The 25,606-nt window shown below is 45.6% G+C and overlaps 1 protein-coding gene across 2 annotated transcripts in view; it reads left to right on the forward strand.

The window, feature by feature from the left end:
- The window catches only part of IFRD2 (interferon related developmental regulator 2), a 156,959-nt gene that overhangs the window by 109,058 nt on the left and 22,295 nt on the right, over positions 1-25,606 (forward strand). For both annotated transcript variants that reach the window (XM_078661262.1, XM_078661261.1), the window contains 2 exons: positions 16,808-16,989; positions 18,075-18,180. In XM_078661262.1, the coding sequence (XP_078517388.1) occupies positions 16,808-16,989; positions 18,075-18,180 (288 nt within the window). The remainder of the gene's footprint in view (positions 1-16,807; positions 16,990-18,074; positions 18,181-25,606) is intronic.

Raw genomic sequence — 25,606 nt, forward strand, 5'->3', positions numbered from 1 at the left:
AGAGATCTGGGCCTAAATCTGTCGGTTTGTTTGCTCACCATGCCATTCCAGTTTAAACCCAGCCATCTGCAAATCAGTCTTGACCCTGTGCCTCATTGGAACCGTCCAGCCCGAACTGCCAAGCCAGGTCCTCCCTGTACTGGAAACTAGCATCCTAGAACCGGTTTCGGATGCTTGTTTACGGTCCAGGGAGGACCTGGCTTGGCAGTTCGGGCCAGACTGTTCCCACAAGGAACAGGGTCAAGACTGATTAGCATATGGCTGGGTCCAAACTGGGGTGGTGTGGTGAGCAAAAGAACGATTGATTAAACCCAGATCCTTGTGACTGGGGGGAATGTTTGCATTGTTCAGCATTCCGTCCATCAATTGTTTCTTTTGCATATGTCGCCCTAAGTGGGAAGGGTATGACCAGACATGGGTCCTGTGCTCACCACACCACTGGATTCAAGCTAGCCTGGCTGAAGAAGCGTGATGCTCTGAAACCGGTCCCAGGATGTTGTTTTCTGGTCCAGGGAGGACCTGGTTTGGCAGATCGGGCTGGGCTGTTCCCACAAGGACAGGGTCAAGACTGATTTTCATATGGCTGGGTCTAACAGGGGGGTTGTGGTGAGCAAAAGAATGATGGATTAAACCCAGATCCTTGTGACTGGGGGTGAATGTTTGCATTGTCCAGCCTTCTGTCCACCAATGGTTTCTTGAGCGAGTCCTGGATATTCAGGCTATGATTCCGATCTTTCCGCTTCTATTCCGGGTTTCGGTCAGGATGACCCTCCGGCTACTGTGTCGGATGGCCTCCTGTATCCTGCTAGTGGATCATGCCAGATGGCTTATGCGGGCTCAGCAGTGGGACCTGAAGTTCCAGTGGGTACAGTATCAGGGCAACCTGTCCAATCACGTCCAGATCTCAGAGGGCACTGCACTACAATTTCAGTGGTAGCTCTGTGGTAAATAAATAAATAAATACCGGTACTATTTTTCTATGAATTAACTGAAAAGGATAGCTCAATAAATAAGAGGCAGAATCCGTGGTATCTGAGTCATGCGGGCTTTAATCAGATGGCTCGAGCCAATGGACCATCGGGTTCCATCACCTGCTAAGGTTCAGGAAGGGACCAGAATGACAGCCTCGCATAAAAAGGGACAGCTAACATCATATTAACATTGTACAGTATATATAGTAAAACAGTACAATTGCATTGCATACAGTAGGCGTAACAAGTGACAAACGAAAGATAAGAACACATGAGCGTGAAAAGAAGGCGTGCACAGGGCGTGCACGGAGACATGTGATGTAAACGTCACAGAAGTGTCATAAGTGGGTGGACACATGGAGGGGGCTACCTGGGCAGCTGGAACCTTTAACCTACTGGTGCGCGCAAACGAACATGACGTGTAACTGGGGGGAGCTGGGGGCTCTGACTTCTAGCACTAGAAGAGGAGACTAAAGTCTGGGATGTCAGAACGACATGTACCTATAGCATATCTGATATCTCGTGTTTGGAGTACATGTTGCTTGAATCTAAAAGTCATCAGGGCAAAGGCTACTTGTCACTAAGGCTGGTGCATGCATATATTTCTTTGGATATTGCGTGTGCTATGAATCTCCTATGGATACTAATTCAGTAATTCTCTTGCATGGAGACAGGAAGACTAGACTATAGATGAAGATGTTTATGCGGTTCGTTAGCTAGGAATGTGAAGCCGGGGAGCTGAACTGATAACTGTAGGCATAACATATTCTTGGCAGGCAGGCAGGCCAGGCCGGGCACCGCGCTGCTTGGCAGGAAGTAAGTGAAGGGTCAGGGATGCGGGAGGGGCTGCATCACTCCCCGGAGTGGTTCAGGAGACTTGAGGCTTGAATCTGGTGTCCGGGCCCTGTGAGGCCTAGAAACGGGTGCAACTCGATGATTTTAACGTGCACAATGTAAAGACGTTGGCAACATAGGCCTAGAAGCCTAATTCACGTTGCTTTCACGGGGGACTGGATAACTGGTCATACTAACGTTGGACACAACTATAATTGCGTCTTTATTCGGGCAAGGGGGTAAATATGCATATCGATCATGCACATATAACATACGATGGGGAACACGTAGGGACACATGACAGGGCAAAATTCAATTTTCCTCATTCCCTCCTTGTTCCCTACGTTTCCTTCAGGAAACATCAATATTCATAAGACCATCTATCTGTTCATAGAGCATCATTTGCTCGTCTCTTATCTTCTGGGAATGGGACTTTGGACTTGGAATACAAGAGGTAGCGCACAAGCCGCAAATCGCAGGGCCACATTGTAAACAGAGACAACAACTGAATATGATCATTACTACTATTCCCAGGAATGACAGTACTTTCCATCCCCAGGCAGATATTATACTCCAGAGCCAACCGGACCATGTCCAGGTGCCTGGATTCTGGTGTAGCTGATGGGCTATTTTATGAAGTCTTGTTATTGCTGAATAAACAGACGGTGCGTTATTAGGAATGAAAACGCAACAACTAGATCCGATGACTCTACAAGCTCCGCCCCTATCGGCCAGTATGACGTCAAGAACAAGGCGGTTCTGAAGAACGACAAATCTCATAGCAGATTGCTCTTCTGTTAAGTTACCTAGAGCGGAAGTAGTCTCATTCACTACTGCTTCAAGGGTTCTGGTTAACCTACGTATTAACTTACTATTATGGACAGGTCCTATGAAGAAAAAGAAACCTTTATTGAAATCTGTATACTGTTCTAATGCAGTTTCAGTTTGATCGACAATTGGGGACTCGATCTCCCTTCTATGTCTGACGTGTACTAGATGTGTATTTCGGTGATAATCGGATGGGGCTAGGAAAACTGGTGGCAGTAGGAAGGCAATGTAACATGTTCCATCCCAATCTAGGGGTAGACGTACATATGCGGTCTGACCACATACAAAATACGAATGACGTGAGGCTTTGAAAGTAGATTTCCCACTGTCACTATACTCGACCACAGTAGTACAATCACTGTGTCCTAGATGTACTGAACCATTCTTTCTAACACATAATTCGCCTTTCACTGGGAGAACTGTAATAGCAGGCAAGTCTGGAGTAGTCTCGGACTGAACATTCAAAACCATGAAATCGGAAGAGAAATTACCTAGATCATATACTTCATTTTCTAGATCTAACCCTGTCCTATGGGAAAGACCTTCCTTGTCTGGGAAACATGTTCTATTCAGAAGGGACTTATCGTCCAAAGATGACGTTAATGTGAACCATGCTCCACACGAACCATTGTGTGAAAACGGATAGGGAAAGAGTGGCAGAACTCCCTTCGGTGTCTGGAAAGGGGGGAGTCGACCACACACCCAACAATTAGTGGCATTGCTGGTCTGGTGTGAATAGTGTAACATACGTATAAAAGTATTGTTGCGCATTGCAAGTCGATAGGATAACTCGTGAGGGGGTAGTTCACTTAAAGTGTGCTCTACTGTATCATTAGAGGAAAGATGTACATGCGAATCAATAGGAGGAAAAAACACATGTAAAACATAACTTATGCATGTAATCGTAAGACTCAGAAATAACAGACAATAACGTAACAACACATCTGCTGCGCAGATTCTCACAGTAACGTATTTTCTTGGAGTTTCGTCTAACTCTCTCACTATGGGGGTCTATCTCCTACATGTCAGGAACCTGTCTAACCGCTTCACCCGAGAGGGACTTAAACAATTAAACTGTCTGACTTGCTAGACCGTAACTTGAGTTTATACTCCTGCTGCGGAGTTTTCTCTAACAGGGGAAGTTTAGAGTCAGTATCGGGGCAGTCCTTGAGAAAAGTCTTTGGACGCAGTCCATGGAAACGCTTGATGTGGCTGGAGTGTAGCCAGCCCTTCCGGCCTTCCAGTTTTACGGCGGTCCTTGTGGTCATCAGAACAAGTTTCGGCTCCTTCCAGCGGGGCTCCAGCGGGCTTGAACGATCAAAATTCCTTACGAGGACGAGGTCGCCTGGAACGACCTCGTGCGGTTTCACCTGGGTGTTGTCTGGAAAGGCAGCCGCGACCTGTGAACGACAAGAGAGTAGTGCAGACATCAAGGAAGCTAGGTAATCTGTCAGCATATTACTGTCAACATCGGTGATTTTACGTGGCATAGGTGTACCCCACATGTTTGGGGGACGACCAAACACTACTTCATACGGTGACAGACCTGAACGGGAGTGAGCGACCATTCTCATGTAAAAAAGGGCGACTGTGAGGGCTACCATCCAATCTACACCTTTCTCGGCACAGATCTTTGCAATACGGATTTTCAGAGTTTGATTATGTCTCTCGACGAGACCAGCTGCCTCGGGATGTCGTACACAGTGTAACTTCCACTGGTACCCTAACAGAAGTGATACTTGTTTCATGAGTTCGGATGAGAATGGCTGTCCGTTGTCTGAATACACGACCCTGGGCAAACCATAGCGGGGGAAAAACTCGCGAACCAACTGCCTGGCAGTGGTCGCGGCAGTGTAATCTGGAACTGGATATGCTTCTGTCCATCTGGACAAAGCGCATACAACTACGAGGACATACTTGAAACCTCGACATCGATCCATCTGAATATAATCCATCTGGAGGACTTCAAAAGGGTGGTCAGGAGGATGGAATCCACCTTGTTCCACCGGAACACCTTTACCTGGATTGAACTGACAACAGATCATGCAGGTACGCACTTTCTGCTTTGCTGCTGCTCGTAAATGCTTGTTAAACCAAAGGTTCTGGATACTGTCTAACATGGCTTTTTCTCCTAAATGTGCTGGACTATGTGCTGTATTAATAATGACTTGAACCATAGAGTCGGGGAGAAACCATGTGGCTTTTCCCTTCGTCAACCATCCCTGATCTGTCTGGACCCCTCCTTGTTCAGACCATTTCTTGATTTCGTCTGGGGTAGCATGTGTCTGTATGTCTAGTACGTCTTGTGTAGGGTCCTTAACTGTCATACAAGTCGTCTGATCTGGAACATCTGTCTTTGTTGTGTTAACTGGAATGTCTGGAGTCTGAGCTGTAAGCTTGGCTGTTCGATCTGCTAGATCGTTGCCTTGGGAAATGGTGTCAGTGGCTTTCGTATGTGCTTTGCACTTCATAATGGCAATGGCTGTTGGCAAATGTATTGCTTCTAACAGAGCTTGAATGAGGGGGCCATGCTGTATCTTGGCTCCATGAGAGGTCATGAAACCTCTTTCTTGCCAGAGGACTCCAAAGTCGTGAACGACTCCGAATGCATAACGTGAATCTGTATATATGTTTACTTTCAGGTTCTTGGCTCGTATGCAGGCTTGGGTCAGAGCGATGAGCTCTGCTGCTTGAGCAGACAGGGTGTCAATACGATGTGTTTCTATAACTTCAGTTTCAGTAGTCACTGCATACGCGGCTACTAGTTCTCCTGTACTTGTTCTCATACATGAACCATCCACGTAAAGTGTCAGGTCGGGATCAGGTAATGCAATGTCCGTCAAGTCTTGTCTTGGCTTTGTCCTGGTGTTAATAACTTCCACACAGTCATGTGTGGCAGGGTTTGATGTAATCGAGGGTAACAGTGTAGCCGGATTTAAAATGTTGCAGCGTCTGATTTCTATGTGTGGCTGAAACAATGTCAGTTCATATCCTGTTAATCGTGCAATTGTCAAGTGCTGAGTCTGTGTTCGGTTTAAAAGAACTTCCACGGAGTGTGGAACTTGTACTGTCAGGGAGTGTCCTAACACTATGGAATCACTTTGTCTGATAGCTAGAGCTGTGGCTGCAACTGAATTGAGGCACGCAGGCAAAGCCTGGGCTACTGGATCTAATGTGCTAGAAAAATAAGCACAAGGCTTGTGTTGTCCTGCTTGATCTTGCGTGAGAACAGATAATGCTGTACCATCACGTTCAGTGACAAAAAGTGTAAAAGGCTTACTGTAGTTTGGTGTCGCTAACACAGGTGCATTACATAAAACTTTCTTTAATTCATTAAAAACAAGTGTATGTTCCTGGGTCCAAGGGAGGACAGTCGATGTGGCTGCCTCCTGTGTTGTCAATTGTATCAGTGGTTTGGCTAGATATGCATACTGAGGAATCCATTGTCTGCAGTAAGAAGTGAGGCCGATAAAAGCTCGTACCTCCTTCTGTGTCTTGGGCTGTGGAAGATGTGCAATTAACTGGATACGGTCAGGTGTCCACTGTCTACCCCTCTTGGACAGCAAGTGTCCAAGGTATACCACTTGCTGGACACAGAATTGCAGTTTCGAAGGGGACACCTTGTGCCCCATTTCTGCCAGAAAATACAAGACGGTCAGTGACGCACGTTCGCAGTCACGTTCTGTACGGGCTGTGATCAATAGATCATCGACATACTGGAGCAGGGCAGTGTCAGTTGGCATGTGAATACTGTCTAGTTGTCGTTTAAGTGCTTGACTATAAATACTAGGACTTTCTGTAAAACCTTGAGGTGCACGTGTGAATGTATAGCTTCTTCCATTTAAACAGAATCCGAAAAGAAACTGGCTGTCTGGATGAATGGGGACACTAAAGAATGCGTTCTTGAGATCAATAACAGTAAAGAACGTAGCTTCAGAATCAATGGCAGTCAATAGGGAAGAGATATCTGGAACCACTGGGTACTGGGGTATGATACATTTATTAAGTTCTCGAAGGTCAATCACTAATCGATAAATTGGAGGTGCATTTGGGTCAGTACGTTTAAGAACCGGAATGATAGGAGAATTACATACATTGGAGTCAGTTTCTACAACCACTCCTTGAGCAATGAGCTCGTCAATAATTTTCGATAAGGCTGCTACAGCCTCAGGTGGCAATTTGTACTGTCGGATTCGTGGTAATACAACACCTTGTTTCAGAGTGACACGATATGGTGTAATATGCATACAACCTACATCAGTTGGACCTTGCGCCCATAAATGCTGTGGTACATTCAATAATCTTGGATCAAAATCACGTAACACATAATGACCTTTAAAATCACGTAAAAACAATCTCACTCCTTCCGGAGAACAGCAGATTAGAGCCCCTAATTCTTTCAATGTTTTAATACCAAGTAAATTTTCGGGACATGATTTCGTAAGTAACAAGTCTGTAGTTCGGGACAATGGACCAACTTCTAGGGAAACTGGTTTTGATATTTCATTAACAATAGGCTTTCCTGAAAATCCCAGGGAAACATTTCTTGAGCCTGAGAGTGGAGCCCCTGGAACCTCGTCATGACTGATGGTAGTCCTACTTGCCCCTGTATCAATCAGAAACTTTCTGTCTTTCCCTAATACTTGACTGTGTACATAGGGACCCTCTTGATCTACAGGAACCTCGATGAGAGGCAAGCCAACCTCCCTCTCTAGGCTGTTTCATGAATACTGCTGATATTCTGGATAATCTGACTGTGCGTACTGGTACATCTGTTGTGTAACGTGTTGTGTGGCAGCTATAGGCTGCGGTACTGTAACTGTCTGTTGTGCACTCTGCGGTGGTTGCTGCGAATTTTGCGGAACATGTTCCTGTCTAGGAGGTCGCGGTCTCTCTTTCGTCTTACCTGTAGCTATGTTGTGTTTCAGAACTGCACATTCGTTTATATAGTGACCTGGCTGTTTACAGTAATTGCATGTCCCTTTAACGGGAGCTGCAGAATGACTAGTCTGATTCGTACCCCTCTTCTGACTATCTACTGGAACAGACTGTGCAACTAGTACTTTCATTTTCGTGTCTTTCATACGTCTCCTTTCGTGTTCTTGCTCTTCCCTGATTCGATTCTGGTGATTCTGTAACATCTGTAGCATTTGGGATGGGGTATTAGCTTGCCATGTACTCTCGACCTTTAATACTCGATTTTTAACTTGTGGTAAAGAATTCTCAACTAGTTTGGTAACAAAGAGATGTGGATACGATTCACTACTTGTTTTCAGACCGCTATTAATAATGAAACATTTCTCAAATCTGGAATAAAAATCACTAGTGTCTTCGTCTTGTTTCTGTTTACAGGCTGAGATGGCATCCCAATCTTCCTTTTTCGTGGCTAGTAATCTTGGCAAGACTTGTATTAACAGTTCGGGCAACTCTTTGGCTTTATCCCCAAGACCAGTACCTGGGACTCGTGTGTTATCTTCGTTCTCTAACGCTGTCCAGTCAATCTTTTTCTCTCCCACCTCCCATTCTTTCTCTTTGAGTTTTTCATATGTGCCCGCAGGCAACAGGACCTTTAGCATTTTGATGATATCAGGATACGTGTATTCTCCCATACGGAGCATGTCTTTTAATTCACGGTGGAACCCTGCTGGATCTTTATCGTGACAGGGCACTAACTTTTTCATTTCTAGTAGTTCTATTTTCGTTATAGGGGTGTACACAAATACTCGTTCGAGCGCACCCCCCGTTCCCTTAACAGGAGGCACTTCTCGCAACGGATTCTGTCTATCTATGTAAAATGGGGGTGGAACAGGAACAAAATGCGGAGTCAGGAACGTTCTGTGTTTGTGGCGCTGTTCTAAAATGACACTAATTAAATCGGTACCTAGACCTTTCCAACTGTTTAGGAGTAACTCGTTCAATACATTATATAAGGGACCTGGATCAGAATGCTGATCCTCGTACAGTGTAATGAGGTGCTGGATCATGTACATACCCACCAGTCGCTGTTCGCCTGGGGGCAGTTTCAGAAACATTTGCGCCACTACTTCGTCTGAAAACGTGGTAGAATCACTAATCCATCGAACTGCTGATCGGGCTAGTTCTTGTTCATGCATGGTACTAAGCTCACTGTAACCTATTCGTAGTTTCAGAACTTTATCGGTAGCCTGGAATAATTGTTCAAGAGAACACTGTTCTGGTACGGGAGGAGGAAAAGCTTTCTTGTAGTCTAGGCGTGTGTGTCTATCAGAAGGTCTCGTCCTACCTACATACGCTATTCTGGTGGGATTCTCGTTATCTACCTCTTCGTCTGAAGAGTCGTTCTCTTTCTCGGCTACTCTGCTTGCTTTCTCCTTTTCGTGTATACATATAATTTCTTTACGAATCTTTCTGTACATGGATTCTATACTATTCTGTGTCTTGTGTTTTCCGTCTGCTATATTGTCACTCCATCTTATCAGGACTTTCATCTCCTCTGGAGCTTTATCAGGGCGATCCTGTTCTCTTATTAAACAATTTATTAGAAATTGCAAAATCATGTCTTGAATCTCGACTTTCCTGTGTGCCATAGCTTTGTGAATACTTTCTGGTTTCTCCCCTGTTCGGATGAAATGATATATTCTGTCTAAATGTTCTTTCATATCTGATATGGTAATCAGAAAGTTTGCAACTCGTCGTAAACGTACGGAATGCAATATCATGTGATCTTCACCTGGCACTGGGTCATATCTGCAATCATTAAGGAACCGTTTGAGTGCTTCGTACGAAGCCACTTTTGGCGTACGCTGTAATGCTGCGTCTCTCAGTGTCAGTCGTTTTGTTTGAGGCGGGGTGATAGGAATACCTCCCCCTGCTCCTCCTGAACTAGAATCGTCAATTAATACTGAATGTGCGGCTGCTGGTAATGTAACTGGCAAAGTAGGCGTACGTAATGTGGGTTGGTCCTGGGGTACTGGCACATGAACCGGATTCCCGGGACCAACGGCTGGAGGCACAGTAATTACGTTATTAACAGGAGGTTGAACTTGAACAGGCGGAGTAGGATTCGTATTAGCATATTCTGGGACAGTGTCATCTAAATAGGAAGAAAGGAAGATTTCAGCTGCGGTCGGTTTATGACGTAGCTTAGTCGGGACTAATGGTGGCGGTAAATTACAGGGTGTTTCCGGGGTCGCCTTAGGCAAACCCTCGGCGAGAAGGGGATACATACCTTTAATAAGGGCATTTCTCTGTCTGTCTGATTGTTCTGCTCTAACTCGTTCACCTTCTTCTAGTAATTCCCTTTCTTGGGCTTTTTCTGAGGACTCTCTACTTAGTTCTGCTTTTCTGAATTCCTTCTCTGTTCTTTTATGGGATTCTTTACGCCACAATTCTATGGCGTCCTTCTGGGATTGTCTGCCTTTCTTTTTCCATAATGCTTCTTCTACTCTCATGATGCACTCGGCATCCCATGTTCCTGAAACAGGCCATCTATATTTCTCTTCGAGATCTTTGGTGTAGTCCACCCATAAATCTAGATACAGTATGGCATCTAAGCCATGCTTATGATACATGAAATGTCCAGGACTGTCCCTGGGAGGGACAGGAACTGATTCTTCGAGTAACCCTTTTCTGGTTTTTATCTGACGTAACTTAGAAAACAGCGGCATATTTGAACCGTACTTGAACTTGAACACAATACACAATAAACACAGTAATAAATAGCAAACAATCACTCATACCACGACATCAAGAACACATTAATAACAGTTCGAACAGAAACTACCTAATACATTGAAAACACAATACTTCGAAAACATAATACTGGAACTTCTCGAGAAACTATACCAGAGAACAGACTTACTAGAATTACTGGATGCACTGCTAAAACAGTACAGAACATACCGGTCTCCTAAAGAGACACGTCATACCGTATCCACCTAGGTGAACACGTCGGACCGGATCTGTGTACCCAAACCCGTCGGACCGGGCACAAATTAATGAACCCGTCTAGATACGTTCCCAGCAACGGTACTCACCGGGAAGCAAAACTGAAAGCCTCGGACTGGACTGGACTGCTACGACGTATGGTTACTGCTACGCACTACGCACTACGCATGCGCCTCGGGCTTCGGAAACAGGTGGGCCTCCGGATACCTCGGACCTTGCTCTCTCGGCTTGGGCTCTGGTCGGGACGATCCGCCTTCCTCACCGCCTCGTCTGGATGCCGGACCGCAGTCTCCGTCTCCTCCGTGGGCCTGAGGGAGACTTGAAGCAGAAATATCTGCACATGCACAGTAGGGGTCCGTCACGGCTGTAGAAGGGTCAGGGGGCCTGCGTTACATCGCCGGCGCGTGGGGAAGGGGCTCGTCCCTGTTCGGGCGCCATTTATGTGGTAAATAAATAAATAAATACCGGTACTATTTTTCTATGAATTAACTGAAAAGGATAGCTCAATAAATAAGAGGCAGAATCCGTGGTATCTGAGTCATACGGGCTTTAATCAGATGGCTTGAGCCAATGGACCATCGGGTTCCATCACCTGCTAAGGTTCAGGAAGGGACCAGAATGACCGCCTCGCATAAAAAGGGACAGCTAACATCATATTAACATTGTACAGTATATATAGTAAAACAGTACAATTGCATTGCATACAGTAGGCGTAACAAGTGACAAACGAAAGATAAGAACACATGAGCGTGAAAAGAAGGCGTGCACAGGGCGTGCACGGAGACATGTGATGTAAACGTCACAGAAGTGTCATAAGTGGGTGGACACATGGAGGGGGCTACCTGGGCAGCTGGAACCTTTAACCTACTGGTGCGCGCAAACGAACATGACGTGTAACTGGGGGGAGCTGGGGGCTCTGACTTCTAGCACTAGAAGAGGAGACTAAAGTCTGGGATGTCAGAACGACATGTACCTATAGCATATCTGATATCTCGTGTTTGGAGTACATGTTGCTTGAATCTAAAAGTCATCAGGGCAAAGGCTACTTGTCACTAAGGCTGGTGCATGCATATATTTCTTTGGATATTGCGTGTGCTATGAATCTCCTATGGATACTAATTCAGTAATTCTCTTGCATGGAGACAGGAAGACTAGACTATAGATGAAGATGTTTATGCGGTTCGTTAGCTAGGAATGTGAAGCCGGGGAGCTGAACTGATAACTGTAGGCATAACATATTCTTGGCAGGCAGGCAGGCCAGGCCGGGCACCGCGCTGCTTGGCAGGAAGTAAGTGAAGGGTCAGGGATGCGGGAGGGGCTGCATCACTCCCCGGAGTGGTTCAGGAGACTTGAGGCTTGAATCTGGTGTCCGGGCCCTGTGAGGCCTAGAAACGGGTGCAACTCGATGATTTTAACGTGCACAATGTAAAGACGTTGGCAACATAGGCCTAGAAGCCTAATTCACGTTGCTTTCACGGTGGACTGGATAACTGGTCATACTAACGTTGGACACAACTATAATTGCGTCTTTATTCGGGCAAGGGGGTAAATATGCATATCGATCATGCACATATAACATACGATGGGGAACACGTAGGGACACATGACGGGGCAAAATTCAATTTTCCTCAGCTCAAGAATTGCGATTAGGTCAATGGCAGATCCCTCTCCCTTCCCCAACCGGAACACAGTTGTGACTGACGCGTCCCTTCTGGGATGGGGCGGCACCATGGGAGAGGTGGAGATCAGAGGCATCTGGTCTCCGGCGAGTCCTGACTCCATATCAACTTTCTGGAGCATTGGGTGATCCTATTGAGAAATTACGAAATAGGTGTTTGCCTGTGTCCAGACCTACTTTTCCAGCTTCTGCCGCGCACACACACGCTCAAACATCCTTGATGCGAACTATCCTAAATCGCATTCTGTCATAAGTTAGTGATTTGCTCTTGCAATTGGCATTGTAGCTTTCATACATGACTCCCCACATATTACCTTCAACTTGACAATACTTACCTCTCCTCCCTTCCCTCTACCCACCCCTTTTTTCAATTTTCCTCATTCTTCAATCTAGTAGACAACTGGGCACGTATGCTTATTGATGATGCAGCTAGCTGAGCTTATAAATATCAGATAAGTAATTGGCTCAGTGGAAAGTTTTTGCATCAAGCACTCCACTGCACGTGTTACTGTAAGACGTAAAGTTTGAACAGCTCTACAGTATGCGTTTGTTTTTATTTTTTTGCAGATTACTTGGATCATACAATGATCACTGCACTCAACTCTTCAGAGTTATGAGTCTATGATTTTCAGCAGACCCTGTGTTTGCTGCTTGTTTTGTAGTCCAAATCGTCAGATTGTCTGTGTTTTACTCTTTCTTTGTGATCTACTTAATAGTTTGTGCTTTGGTATACCCAGGTTGTGTGGTTAGATGGCTAAACCCCTTTTTCTTTAAGTGTTTGTTTGCATCTTCGTCCTATTTTTTCACTTGACTACTGTTTAAGGTTACTCATCCTGGATAGTCCTTTCTAAAGATCCTGTCAAGTGACACATTTGCATGTGTGCATGGACATTTAAACGAAGGGGCCACTCTTCTTTAAATCCCTACTGCTTAAATCCCCTTTCTAAAAGTTGCTCCGTAGAATATGAACAAATACATGGTTTGGCTTTTTAGGTCTCGCGACCTATCGATGCGCGCATGCGCATCGAGCGGAGCAAGAATTTAAGCGGCGAAAACATCATGAAACCACCAGCTTTTTGCTGGCGTTTTCATGCAGTTCATGTGAACCACGTGTTCAAACATGAACGCGCATCAGCCTCCCTCCATTTGCCGCACAGCACATCAAAGGGCTTCGCCCAGCGTGCGCTCTGCGGCTTCTCCCCTAATTAGTCATTTTCGCCGCTCCCCTGCCCGCCGTCTCGCATTTCTCCTCCCCTTCTCTGCCTTCCTTTCCCGGCGCACACATTTTTTTTTTTTATTTTTTTTTTTACAAGCATTTCTCCTCCCTCCTCCCCCTCTACAAGACATGCACGTCACAGAGAAACACGTGCATGCACAAGAGCACACTTTTAGCTCATTGGCAACATTTTTCGTCCGCCCGCTTGCACTTGTTGTGTTTCTCTTTCATCAGGCCATGCACTTTGGGACCTTTAACAATATCTACGCAGCCTGCGGCCAGCTGACGTTCACTACTGAACTCTCGGAATTTTGAACCAACGAATCAATGAGCAGTCAGTAGCTCTCGCACCAAGACTAAACCACTTTATGAACATAATTTTTTATAAATTAAAATCGCTAAACGCCGGCAGCCCATTTCCACACTCTGCCGTCTCACGCCTGAGAGCACTGCTTGGCTTTGCCTAGTCATCCTTCCCACCCCCTCACAACACAACACAGCGCAGTCTACAAGCACCCGAGATTCCCCATTCGAGCGCAGCGCCCCACCCACCAAGACGCATGTTTACATTTAACGAATACCCTAACCAGTGAAGTGTCACGGCTGAACACGGGCGGCATTGCGATACGTGCAGTTACACCAAGAAGCAAAACAAGCATTGGCATAGCCAATAGGTCTCGCTTGTAGGACCTTATAAGTATTTAGTTACAAGGATATTGTGCTGCAAAACAAAATACTTACAAGGTCCCACAAGCGAGACCTATTGGCTATGCCAATGCTTGTTTTATAGTTGCTCTTGTTATAGTAGTGTGTGGTATAGAGTAACAAACCATTTTTGAAAACGGACAAGCTTAGAAGAACTAAGTAACCATTGAAAAAACCTATGTGCACATAAAACCTCTTTCTGGCTGTCTATTTTGTATGACCATCGTACCCGTTCATGTGTTGTTCCACTGTGGACTACTGGACATATACTAGGACTACTCCTTTGCTGCTCATAGGTAGACCATATGAAGCAAATATTTCTGCGCATGTAGTTTCCTCTCCCTTTTGGTTACTCCATGCTGCCTACTTTGTATGCTCCTCAGAACCTATACCATGGCTGGGTATAGAATAGCCATTATCGGTTGCTTCCCAGCTGCACCTGGGAACACTTCTCAGGCATGTACTTTGGATGGTCATATAATGGTCTCATCTCAGTACATGGTGGACTTATCTGGACATATTGGTAGGGTGTTTTCATATAGTTCAGTCCAATGGGTTGCTCTAGCTACCTCTCCTGGCTTGACTCCAGAGCTCATGCTGCAGTTGATTTAAAGTTGCACCTCCCAAGGTTGCCACTCTAACCTATGGACACTTTCCTATTCCAATTTTCACTTTGTAAATTGTGAGACATTGTGCTCTAAAGATGGTGGGTAACCCGGTCTTTTCTCACCTTTTCCCCCACATCAATGCATATGTGTAGCTACATGCAATTTTCAAATGCCTTTGCCATTTACCCATGACCCCAAAACATCCCCATGGGCACACTTCATTCATATAAGCTAAAACAACAATTGATGGACGGGATGTTGCACAATGGCAAAACATTCACCCCCAGTCACAGATCTGGGTGTAATCCATCGTTATTTTGCGCACCACACCACCCCAGTTCAGACATGGCCATATGCAAATCAGTCTTGACCCTGTGCCTCATGGGAACAGTCCAGCCCGAACTGCCAAGCCATGTCTTCCCTGAACCGGAATCAAGCATCCTAGGACCGGTTTCTGGCTATCATATAAGCTAGCATCTAATTATGAAGCTTTCGTGATTTCAAAAATCTTTTGCTACAATTCATGCCAAGCCCTGAGTGCCATAAGATCACCATTCTAGTCCTCCCACACCACGTCGAAACACTATCCCTGTAGGCCATGTAAAGCACACGCTCTCTATCACCCAAATAGATTCCCAACCGTGCTTAAATGATTTTTGCATCTTGGTGCATACAAAGCAATATTCAAGAAAAATGACGAGACACTAGATTGCAGACCCACTCTCTTAAGCATTCTAAGACGAGTGATTTCTGTTTGTATGTGGTTGCAGACTATAAAGAGATTACAAATTAAACATCTGATTTGGTTCTCTTAAATGTCCTTGTCATATTTGGCTTCAAGGTATGTAATCTTTAGAAAAATATCCCCAAATTTGCATAATTTAGTCCATCTGAATATTTGAGTGTTTAAAATATATAAATATATTTTATAATATCGACCTATGAAGGCACTAGAAAAAATATTGTTGATGCAGTGATTGCACACAATGGCTCAAACTAGAAAAAAATCACAAATGTGTAGTAGTCCACTTTAAGGAAGCGAGGGCACACTTTGTAAACACACTTTATCGTGCAATGGAAAATCATTTTTTTTGTCAATTTTCAACTAGTCACTCGAGAATTTGAATTTTAGTTTAACCATTGTAGTATGAGAGCTGACCTAACAAAATGCAGACCTTTTTGTGGCTCTAGAGAAAAATAAATGAATCCAGATTAGATCCTTACCAAAACCTGAGCTTTTGAACTGATTAGAGGCCGTACTTTGGCAGACATCTGTGTGTGTGTGTATCTAACTTTGGCGTACAAGATGGTATAGCTACTGGAATGCCAACTAATTTTCCGTTTTTAGAGTGTATAGAAGTCTGCAAGTTTTTTTTTTTTTTTTTGTTTTTCAAACTCCTAGGATCTGTCCTACATTTCTAGATGGCTTGATGCAAGACCATCAACCCCATAGGAACGTTATGATAAATGACATGTTGCTTGTTACCTACTTTGAGAGAGACTTGCACATGTGACAGACAAGGTATTCTAATGCCAAAAGAATTTTAGTATGGTCTTTTGGAGAAAAATCCTAAAAGCCATCTGCCAAGATGACTAAGGCGCAGGCCACCTCCCTCCCCTTGGTTTGTCTGCTCATTGTCTTCTCTACTGCTGACTTGAACCCAGTACTCTGTTTTAACTATTGGGTGTAAGGCTGGTTGTGTCTAAATCTTTAACGTCTTAACTGGGCTTCTGGCACAATAGTTTTTAACCTAATCTGGATCCAACTAAAATGTAATAGCCTTGTTTGTATTCTGTTCTACATAGTCAAAGTTGCTTGATGTTTTTCAGCAAAAGTGAAACAAGTAAGGGCTATGCAGCTTGACCTCTAAGGAAAATTCTTTAATGTTTCCTTCACATCGCTTGAAATCCTTTGTTTGGAACATCCATTGCATATTCTTGCTGCATAGCTTTATTTTTTCCCCATAATGCCTCAAACGTTGATTGCCGTTTTCCTTATGCCAGTATTTCTTTCGTTCTCCTCCCTTCCGTCTGCATCTAGGATTTGGGTACATGCCTCACTTGCCTAGAAGGAATCTTCAGCTCTTCATACTTGAATGCTACTTCACCCAACACTGTGCAGCACAACCCTCAGACACAGCAACTGCACTGCAGTGCCCTGCATTCCTGGTCCCTGCTGCTGACAATCTGCCCCAATTCACAAGTGGAAAAGATCCTTCTAAAGTAAGTTATCTTCAGCATTCTACTTGGTGAAGGAAGGCACCTATGAAAGTTGGACCATTTGTTTTCATTGTTAAAGGTGTTTTTTAATGAAGAAATATGCTATGAGAAAATTACCATGTATTTGTCCTTAACCGAAGTTGGTTGGAGCACAGGGGTCTTCTTTTCTTGCCCAACTTTTCTCAAATTGTTGGAGACCCCGTATCCCTTTTGCTGGCAAAGGTCGAATGTAACACGCACAAATGTACATTTTCCAGAACACTGATCAGATTTCTGTTGTGTAGGCATGACTGACTCATGTTGAACAATAACTTTTGTGATAGTGTTCTTATTGCTCAATTCATGGCTAGTCATATAATGGTTGCATCTCACTACATGGTGGACATATTCATACTTACTTTCTGTATTGGAGGGATAAAAACAGTCTTGCAGCTGGAATTTAAACCTTTTACTAGTTGTGCACCTAGTCTTATGGTTAAACCTGTCCAACACGCATCCAAACTAATTATGAACATCACCCTGTAACCATGCTCCATCCTAATCTCTGCTTTTATATCATGATGGAAATGTTTAGTGCGATTGGTTAAAAGTTAAACTACACTCTGTAGGGCTTAAGTGGAGGAAATTTGTAGATGACCATTTGAAAAATGTTATGACATTCTCTAACTAGTACATTCCAACAGTTCTCAAATATTAAACCTACTTTGCAAATAGATTTGGAGGCAGGTGCTAACAGTTATAAAGTTTACTTTAGGTTCGTAGGTAGAGATCCTTCAATAATATCATTTGTTGACCATATTGCATGTTCAAATGTCCTTCACAACTGTACTAATTGTAATTACGCATTTTAACAAATCTAGTTTCTTCAATGTGCAGAGCGCCCTCAGTTGTAGTGATACCAAGCTCCACCGCAGTACAAATGTATATGTTTGTCTTATTCATGCAAGTGCATTTGCAAATGGATTTCTAAGGTATTTAGTCACTTTGAATAGGTGGTGTAGCCTTCTTGGTTTGGGGTACCAGTCCACGAAATGCTGTTTGTATCCTTTCTACTGTCATGTAATGCTGATGCTTTTTTTTTTATCCAGCCACTTATCCAAGCTGCCCAGCGTACTGTCCAGTGAAAATGTCAACCTGCGCATTGTAGTTGGTGAGACCATCGCGCTGCTGTTTGAACTGGCCAGGGAACTGGAGGTAAATGTCAACTGGAGTGGGTAGGCCTGTCTGTAGATTCCTTACTTTCAACACCTTGATACAGTTTTCTGTAATCTCTTCAAGTATGCATCTTTGCCAGGTACAGCAAAGTCCATTATTATGCCTACTTTAAGCAAAATAAAAGCAGGGCTTGGTTACTTGCCATAACAAGAAAGGGGCTCATTACTTACTGTTCCCAGCCACATTAAGGCATATCTTGTACATGGAGTATGAGCTATAGATCAATCTTTTGTCTTCATGGTTTTACAATATAAAGAACCAGTCTTCTGGCAGTGTTATGCGTACCTGTAAAGCACCCCATCTCTCACAAGGATATCCTGGTGCTGAATGTGTATGTATGTATCTTTGTGTGCGTGCCTAGCATTAGGGTAGCTTGGTTAATTAAAAAGCTCAGCTTCTTGCTTAGCTCAAGAGGAGTAGGCTCTGAAGTTGAGTGGGAGGTCATAGCATGCTTTAGGAGCAATGTAAGAGGACAGCCGGTCAGTCCTGACCGGCTTCTTTGTATGCATGGAATGGGTGCGAGTAGGAGTCTGTGATTTCTGGAAAGAGATATGACTGCTCCGGTAGGCATTGGGTGAAATTGTGTAGTGCCATGGGTGGGGTTTGAAATGACTGTGTATCAGAAGCCAGTGAGCGAGCTCCTTGAGGTGGGGTGCGAGTTCTGGGTTGGCAGTTGAGGATGAGTCTGACTGCCATGTCCTGGATAGTTTGGAGTTTTTTTTGGGAGTTGCTTTGTTATTTTTGGCACTGATGGTGTTCCCATAGTCCATCTTTCGGATGCCCAGGGCAAGTGATTGTCTTTGTGTAGCTTGGAAGCCATTTAAAGATCTTCCCAGCATCTTCAGGTTATGTAAGCAGGATGCAGCAAGGAAGTGCACTTTGGCACTGTATGTTCAGTTGGCTGTAAATTCCAAGGTTTCTGGTCTGGGTCAGTTCGGCCGACCTTGAGGTGGGAGTCCCACAGCAAGGTGTTCTTGCCAAATATCACTTCTACTTTGTTGGTAATGCAGTCTGAATGTGTTGCTTGTGTTGGGCCTCTTGTCCAAGAGGGATAGTATAAGTTGCGAGTCTTCGGCGTAGGAGAATATGTTGATGTGTGCAACGATGATGGCCAGATAGATCACGTGTGCGTTGAAGAGTGTAGTTCTGTTCACGTGTGCGTTGAAGAGTATAGTTCTGTTCAATTAATCTAGAGGCACTCTGCAGATAGGTATGCAAACTTCTGATAAGTAAGATGCGTGTTGACCGCTTTTCTTCTATCAAGAAGCAACAGATCCAGCAGAAAGGAGCTGGTGGGTGTTAAGGTGGCCGGTGAGAAGTCGGTTGATCTAGTTTAAGATCTTGGTCGAGTATGGGCAGAAGGATATCAGTCTATAGTTGAAGAGTGTAGTTGGTAACCAGGTGGTTTTTTGAGCAGGGCGTAGTGATGACCTGTTCAGGCTCTTGCAATTGGGTAGCACTTGAGGGGAGCCAGGGTGCCTGTGCGTGCAGTAATCCAGTTTCTTAATGAATTCTGGCAAGTTGCTGGTTTGCTCTGGCCAGTGCGTAAGCCCAGTCCTCTTTTGTAATGCTTTTCCAGCTGTGGCAGGTGGATCTGGTCCTGAGGAATGGATATGCAGAATCGCACAGGCATGGTCTGCCTCGGTCATAGTTGCTTGGTTGTCTACTGTGATGTTTCTGATTGAGGAGCAAATCTGGTCCAACAGATGTCAGGTGGTATTGGTGGGTTAGGTAACTTGCTGGGTGATGCTGCATTTTTTTTAAATTGTTTTTTTAACTGACCGAGGTTGGGTCGATCAGGTCTTCTAGGTGAACTTAGAGGTTTCTGAAGAGATAGAGGTGCTGGCATTGATGAGGGGGTGTGACTAAGTCGGAGAGGTCTCTGGTGAGATTGGTGGGAGGTACTGGTGGGCTGTATACTAGAATTCCGCTTTGGCCAACATGTCTGCAATGCTTATCTTAAACGTGGGGTGTTGCATGTACCTGTTGGTGTCAATGTAGATGGTGCAACTGATGGTGTCTTTAATTATGATGGTGAGTCGACTCCTAGCTTGTGCTGACCATCTTGCTTAGCAATCTTGTAGCCAGGTAGGAAGGATGTTGCGCTGTCCGGGGCAGATGTTTGGTTTAGCCATGTTTCCGTGAGGAAGAGCAGGTTTGGAGCGTGGTCGTGCAGTAGGTCTCAATCTCGGTGGCTGTTTGGTGAAGGAGTGGGTGTTCAGGAGCGTGTATGCGAGATGTGTGTCGCATGGTTGGTCTGTGAGTGAGCAAGATGATGATGATGATGATAATAATGATGGTGGGTGTAGGGCATGGGAGACTACATAAGAACTTGAAGGAGGCGCATGTGAACTCTCCTATGTGGTATGGCAAGCAGCGCCCAGGGTTAAAAGCGCAGGAGGGTAGAGGGACATCCAGGGTTGCTGGCACTGGGCATGGCACAGGCATAGAAAGGTCAGACAGGCCTTTTTTTTTTTTTTGCAGCATGCCAGCTGCGTGCATGTGTGCTGCAGCCACCATTAAGTAGGTACTGGGAGGGTGTAGGAGCCCAAGGGTCGGTGGGCAGTGTGCAGATGGATGATTCAAAATAAAGTCCTCATGCTTGGCTTCTTCTTTCAAAGGCTGATTTGGCAGGAAACCAGTGATGTCATTTCCTGTGCAGTTTGCTAATGGAGATCTTTGCAATGTTGCTGGAGAGCTTAATGCGATGGTTGCCCAGTCCTTGATGTGCAACCTCAGGCTGATGTTGTATTGACCACATTTGCACGTGCAAGCCTTGTTTCATTCTTTTCATTATTCAGTCTGCTTCCTCAAACTTATCTGTTTTTCTCTCCCTCCCCACTCCCCCTCCCTAGTGTTCATTGGTTGAGAGCTTTAGTGAGTGAGCAGTGTCTTTAAGGAAAGTTATTTGGGAAACAAGTAGAATAATAGTAATACCTCCGCTTCTGTGCTATACTAATGGCAGATAGTCCCTTTTCAAACGCCGAGTAAGCCTGTTGGGTGTGCTGAATTCTCTGGCCTCCAGATCACCTAGGAAAAGTGTTTCCAATATACTCCCTACCACTTTACTTCACCTTTTGGTGTAAAACGTTTTAACGGTAGGGAAAATACTTGGAAATCAGCTTTCTCGGTCCAGTGTGTGTGGAACAACCGTCTCCTTTAAATCGTATCCCTGTCACTTATTTTATATAGAAAAGAGCTTAAACCTATTAAAGGATTGTAGCCAATATGACAAAGCTAGTCCCAGTTTACCTCTTGGCACGTTTAATTATTTGAGTGTCTTCTCCCTGGCTCACATTCCTGAGATGCTGTTATGAACCATGTGCACTACCCTTTTGCTTGTTATCCTTATTTAAATGGCAAAGTAGTAAATGCAACTAGTGCTAAAGATATGTTTGCCCCAGTATTGGAACTTTCATAGATTCCCATGCTTTGTATCATTCCCTGTCGTAGGAATGGGAGCCTCGGTAGTATAAAAACCATAGAAACAAAAGAGAAACCTAGGCCTCATCTCATTTTGTATCCTATCACCCTCTTTTTGTAAAAAGAGACCAAACTTTTGCAAGGACCAATCAGAGCAGTCTCACCCTCTAGAACCTTCCTGAGAGAGCTCAGAGCCTCAGATTTTTCTACCGCACGTTGTGCTAGGGAGTCTCCACTGAGCTCTGCTCAGTTTTTTCACTACTTTCTGGTTATTTCTTCAAGTTTTTCTGCTGAAATTCGACATGTCTGACAAGGAGAAGAAGACCTTATTCAGGCCCTGTGCCTCTTGTGGGGAAAAACCGACTTTTTGTGGAAGATAAGCATGAAAATTGTATTTATTGCTTATATCCGGACCACAAGGCCACAGAGTGCAAGATCTGTAGAACCTTCTCGAACAAGACTCTTCGGGACAGAGAAGGTCTGCTGTTGACCTGGCTTCAGAAGATGAAGACTCGCAAAGAGGTGCTCTCTTCGGATGAGGAGGATTCCACATCTTTTGCTTCATCTCACAGATCAAGGAAGAGGGGTAGGTCTCCCCCTGGTGCTTCTACATCTGAGCCCCCTCTTCAAGCCCCTCATAAGATCTCTGACAGGTCTGAGAGGGCTGGTCCCCTTCACTCTCCTCACGGAAGTGAAAAGGAGAGGCAGGGACAGGCTGCTGGAGTGATTACAGCCTTAAAGGACAAAAAGGAGGTTGCTCTCCCTTCTCCTCCGTCCAAAAAGAGCAAATCCAGTGACAAACACTCTTCTGTCACTTCAGGATCTGTGCCGGAGAGAAAAGCGCGTCCGTCGACGACAAAAACACCAGGTACGTCGACGACAGTTGCTTCTGTTAAAGTTCCCGCTGTTTCTTTGGCTCCGTCGACGGGCTCGTCGGCGGTAGCGATATCCACGACGACGACTTCGTCGACATTCAAGGTCCCGAGTTCGTCGACGATGACGTCTTCCTCGACGACGAGCAAAGTGCTGTTGACGGCCTCGACGACGACAAACTACGTCGACAACATCAACGTCGACGATAATGTTGATGACTAGTTCGTCTACGAAGCCGTCGATGATTGTTCCGTCGACGACAAGGATTGTGTCGACGAAGGCAATGGTACCGTCGACGATTCCATTGGCCGCTCCGTCGACGACTGCTGCGCCGGCGACGATGGCTCCGTCGACTAGACCGTCGACGGGTCAAAAAATGCATTTTCCACCTCAGAAGATGAAAATAACGCCGGAGATGACGTCTCCGCAACGAGTTTCTTCACATCCGCCAACAATGCTTCTGGATGACGAATCTGAGGAGGATGAGATTGAGGATGATGACAATTATGGGCCTGCCTATAGTCCCTCTGACTTGAATGTAAAGATGCAGGAGACGGACACGGAGGAGTATTACGAACATGCTGGTGGCCATCAGTTGCATCCATATGTTCCGGAAGAGCGACGCACTCCTGGTTTGGGACAGGGCATGGTGGCCATGCCCTCCTCGCTCATCTCTGATCTACAAATGATGCTACAGGATTATCGTAAAAGGTTTCCGTCGGAACCTTCTGGGCAGCCTGCGCATTCTCCACCGCAGATACAGTCGCAAGTGCAGCCGGCTATTGGTCTTCCAGTGGTGCCCCTCTCACCACCACCAGTGACACCTTTGGTCCGGGTCCGCACACCAGATCCCGACCCAGTTCCTGCTGTCCAACAGGATACCTCTTCGGATGAGGAGGTCGTACAGGTGGATCCCTTAATTGATCCGTTGCAAGACCCAGACTTTGACCAAGGTGACAGTGGGCTTACAGATCCGGACGCCGCTGGTCGCGACACTTCCGTCTCCCCTCCAGTGGATATAGGGGGTTTTCATAACTTGATTGAAAGGGCAGCAAAGAGGTTTGGACTGCCTGTTACGAGAGAGGAATCGGAATGTTTCCTTTATGACTTTAAGGAACAATACAGGAGATCTGTCAAATCTATTCCCATCATTGAGCATGTATGGGAGGAAGGGATGAATTAAGCAAAATCCGGCAACAGTTATTCCGGTTCTCCCAAGACTGGAGAAAAAGTATAAAGCTCCAGAAGGCAGTCCAGCTTGCCGCCTTGGTCAGCCAAAGCCTGATTCAGTGATTTCTCAGGCGGCCCAAAGCAAGTCTAAGAATCCGTCCACACCTTTGACCACGCCTCCGGACAAGGACGGTAGACGTCTAGATAACGTTGGAAAGAGATTTTCATCCATGGCCATCTTGCTTGTTAGGGCGGCAAACGCTCTTGCCACCCTAGGCCGCTACGACCGCCAGATGTGGTGCGACATGGAACCCTTCGTGGAACTATTACCAGATCCCACAAAGGAGGAGGCCAAAAGAGTGCTTATAGAAGGGGAGAAGTCTTCCGCAGAAGTTATCGACTGTGCAATGGACATGGCTTCCACTGCGTTTCGAGCCGCAGTGCTAAGGCGCCAGGGCTGGTTAAGAGCCACCTGGTTTCGTCAGGAGGTCCAAAATAGGATCCTGGATCTCCCATTTGATGGGGAAATGCTGTTTGGCAAGCATGTGGACGATGCCCTGCAGAATATAAAAAAGGACACGGACACAGCAAAATCCTTGGGGTCACTCAACTACCGTAAAGTCCCCTTCAAGGGCGCACGAGGCAGAGGATTTACATCGTACAGAGGAAACCAACAGAGATATTCCTCTCAGCCTTCACAGTCTTATAAACCCCAGTATTCAAATCAGCGACAGGGGCAATCGGCGTCTTTCTCTCGCCATCAGCCGCGGGGCCGTCGGAACCGTCAAGGACGGGACAACACCAAGCGGCAATAGCGGCCTCCTGGCTCTACCTACTGTTCCTCCCCTCCCAATCACATCAGTGGGGGGCAGGATATCCCTTTGTCTGAACAGCTGGAAATCTATAACATCGGACCAGTGGGTCCTCAATATTGTAGAGTATGGCCATATGTTGGAATTCCAAGATCTTCCTCCAACAAGAGCTCCGGGTGCCATCAGCACAGGACATCTGGGACTACTCCATCTCGAAGCCCATCAATTGTTCCTCAAGGGAGCGATAGAACCGGTACCTCTCTCTCAGAGGGGCTGGGGTTTCTATTCAAGGTTCTTCCTCGTGCGGAAGACGGCAGAGACTTGGCGTCCCATTCTAGACCTCCGGGAGCTCAACACCTATCTCGTCAAGCTCTCTTTAAGGATGGTCACTCTCCAGGAAATTCTTCCTCTCTTGAATCCAGGCGACTACTTGGCGTCTCTGGATTTGGCAGATGCGTATTTCCATATTCCGATACACCCAGCTCACAGACAATACCTACGCTTCAGTGGGAAAGAGCCATTTCCAATTCAAGGTGCTTCCGTTTGGCCTTCGGTCGGCACCAAGAGTGTTCACCAAGGTGTTAGCACCAGTAGCAGCTTTTCTTCTAAAGCAATCCCTTGAAGTTTTCCCTTACTTGGACGACTGGCTCGTCAAAGCACCATCTTTCGAGGAAACTTCTCAAGCAGTTTCAACTTGCATCCATTTGTTCCGTCACCTGGGCCTTCAGCTGAACGAACGCAAGTCAGTCCTGCTGCCCTCCAGAACCGCCAGATTCCTGGGGGCCATTTTGGACACCACGCAATGCCCCTCGGAGGAACGACAACTGAAGTTGATGGTATCAGCTCTGCAACTGTACCACAAGTAATGCCTTTCAGTCCGCCAATACAAATCCCTTCTCGGGTCGATGTCATCCTGCATACCATTGGTACCGCATTGCAGGCTGCGAATGCGTCCTCTGCAGGAAGAACTAGACCAGCAATGGCGCCAGGCAGAGGGGTCATTCAACGACAAGGTGTTAACATCGGCAGTGAAGAAGGCGACCGAATGGTGGCTTCTAAGCGACTATATCGCCCAAGGTCTGACATTCAGGATTTCACCTTCACCCATGATCATGACCACAGACTCC

This window comes from Lissotriton helveticus, chromosome 9 (genome assembly GCF_964261635.1).
Source record: "Lissotriton helveticus chromosome 9, aLisHel1.1, whole genome shotgun sequence".
Taxonomy (NCBI): domain Eukaryota; kingdom Metazoa; phylum Chordata; class Amphibia; order Caudata; family Salamandridae; genus Lissotriton; species Lissotriton helveticus.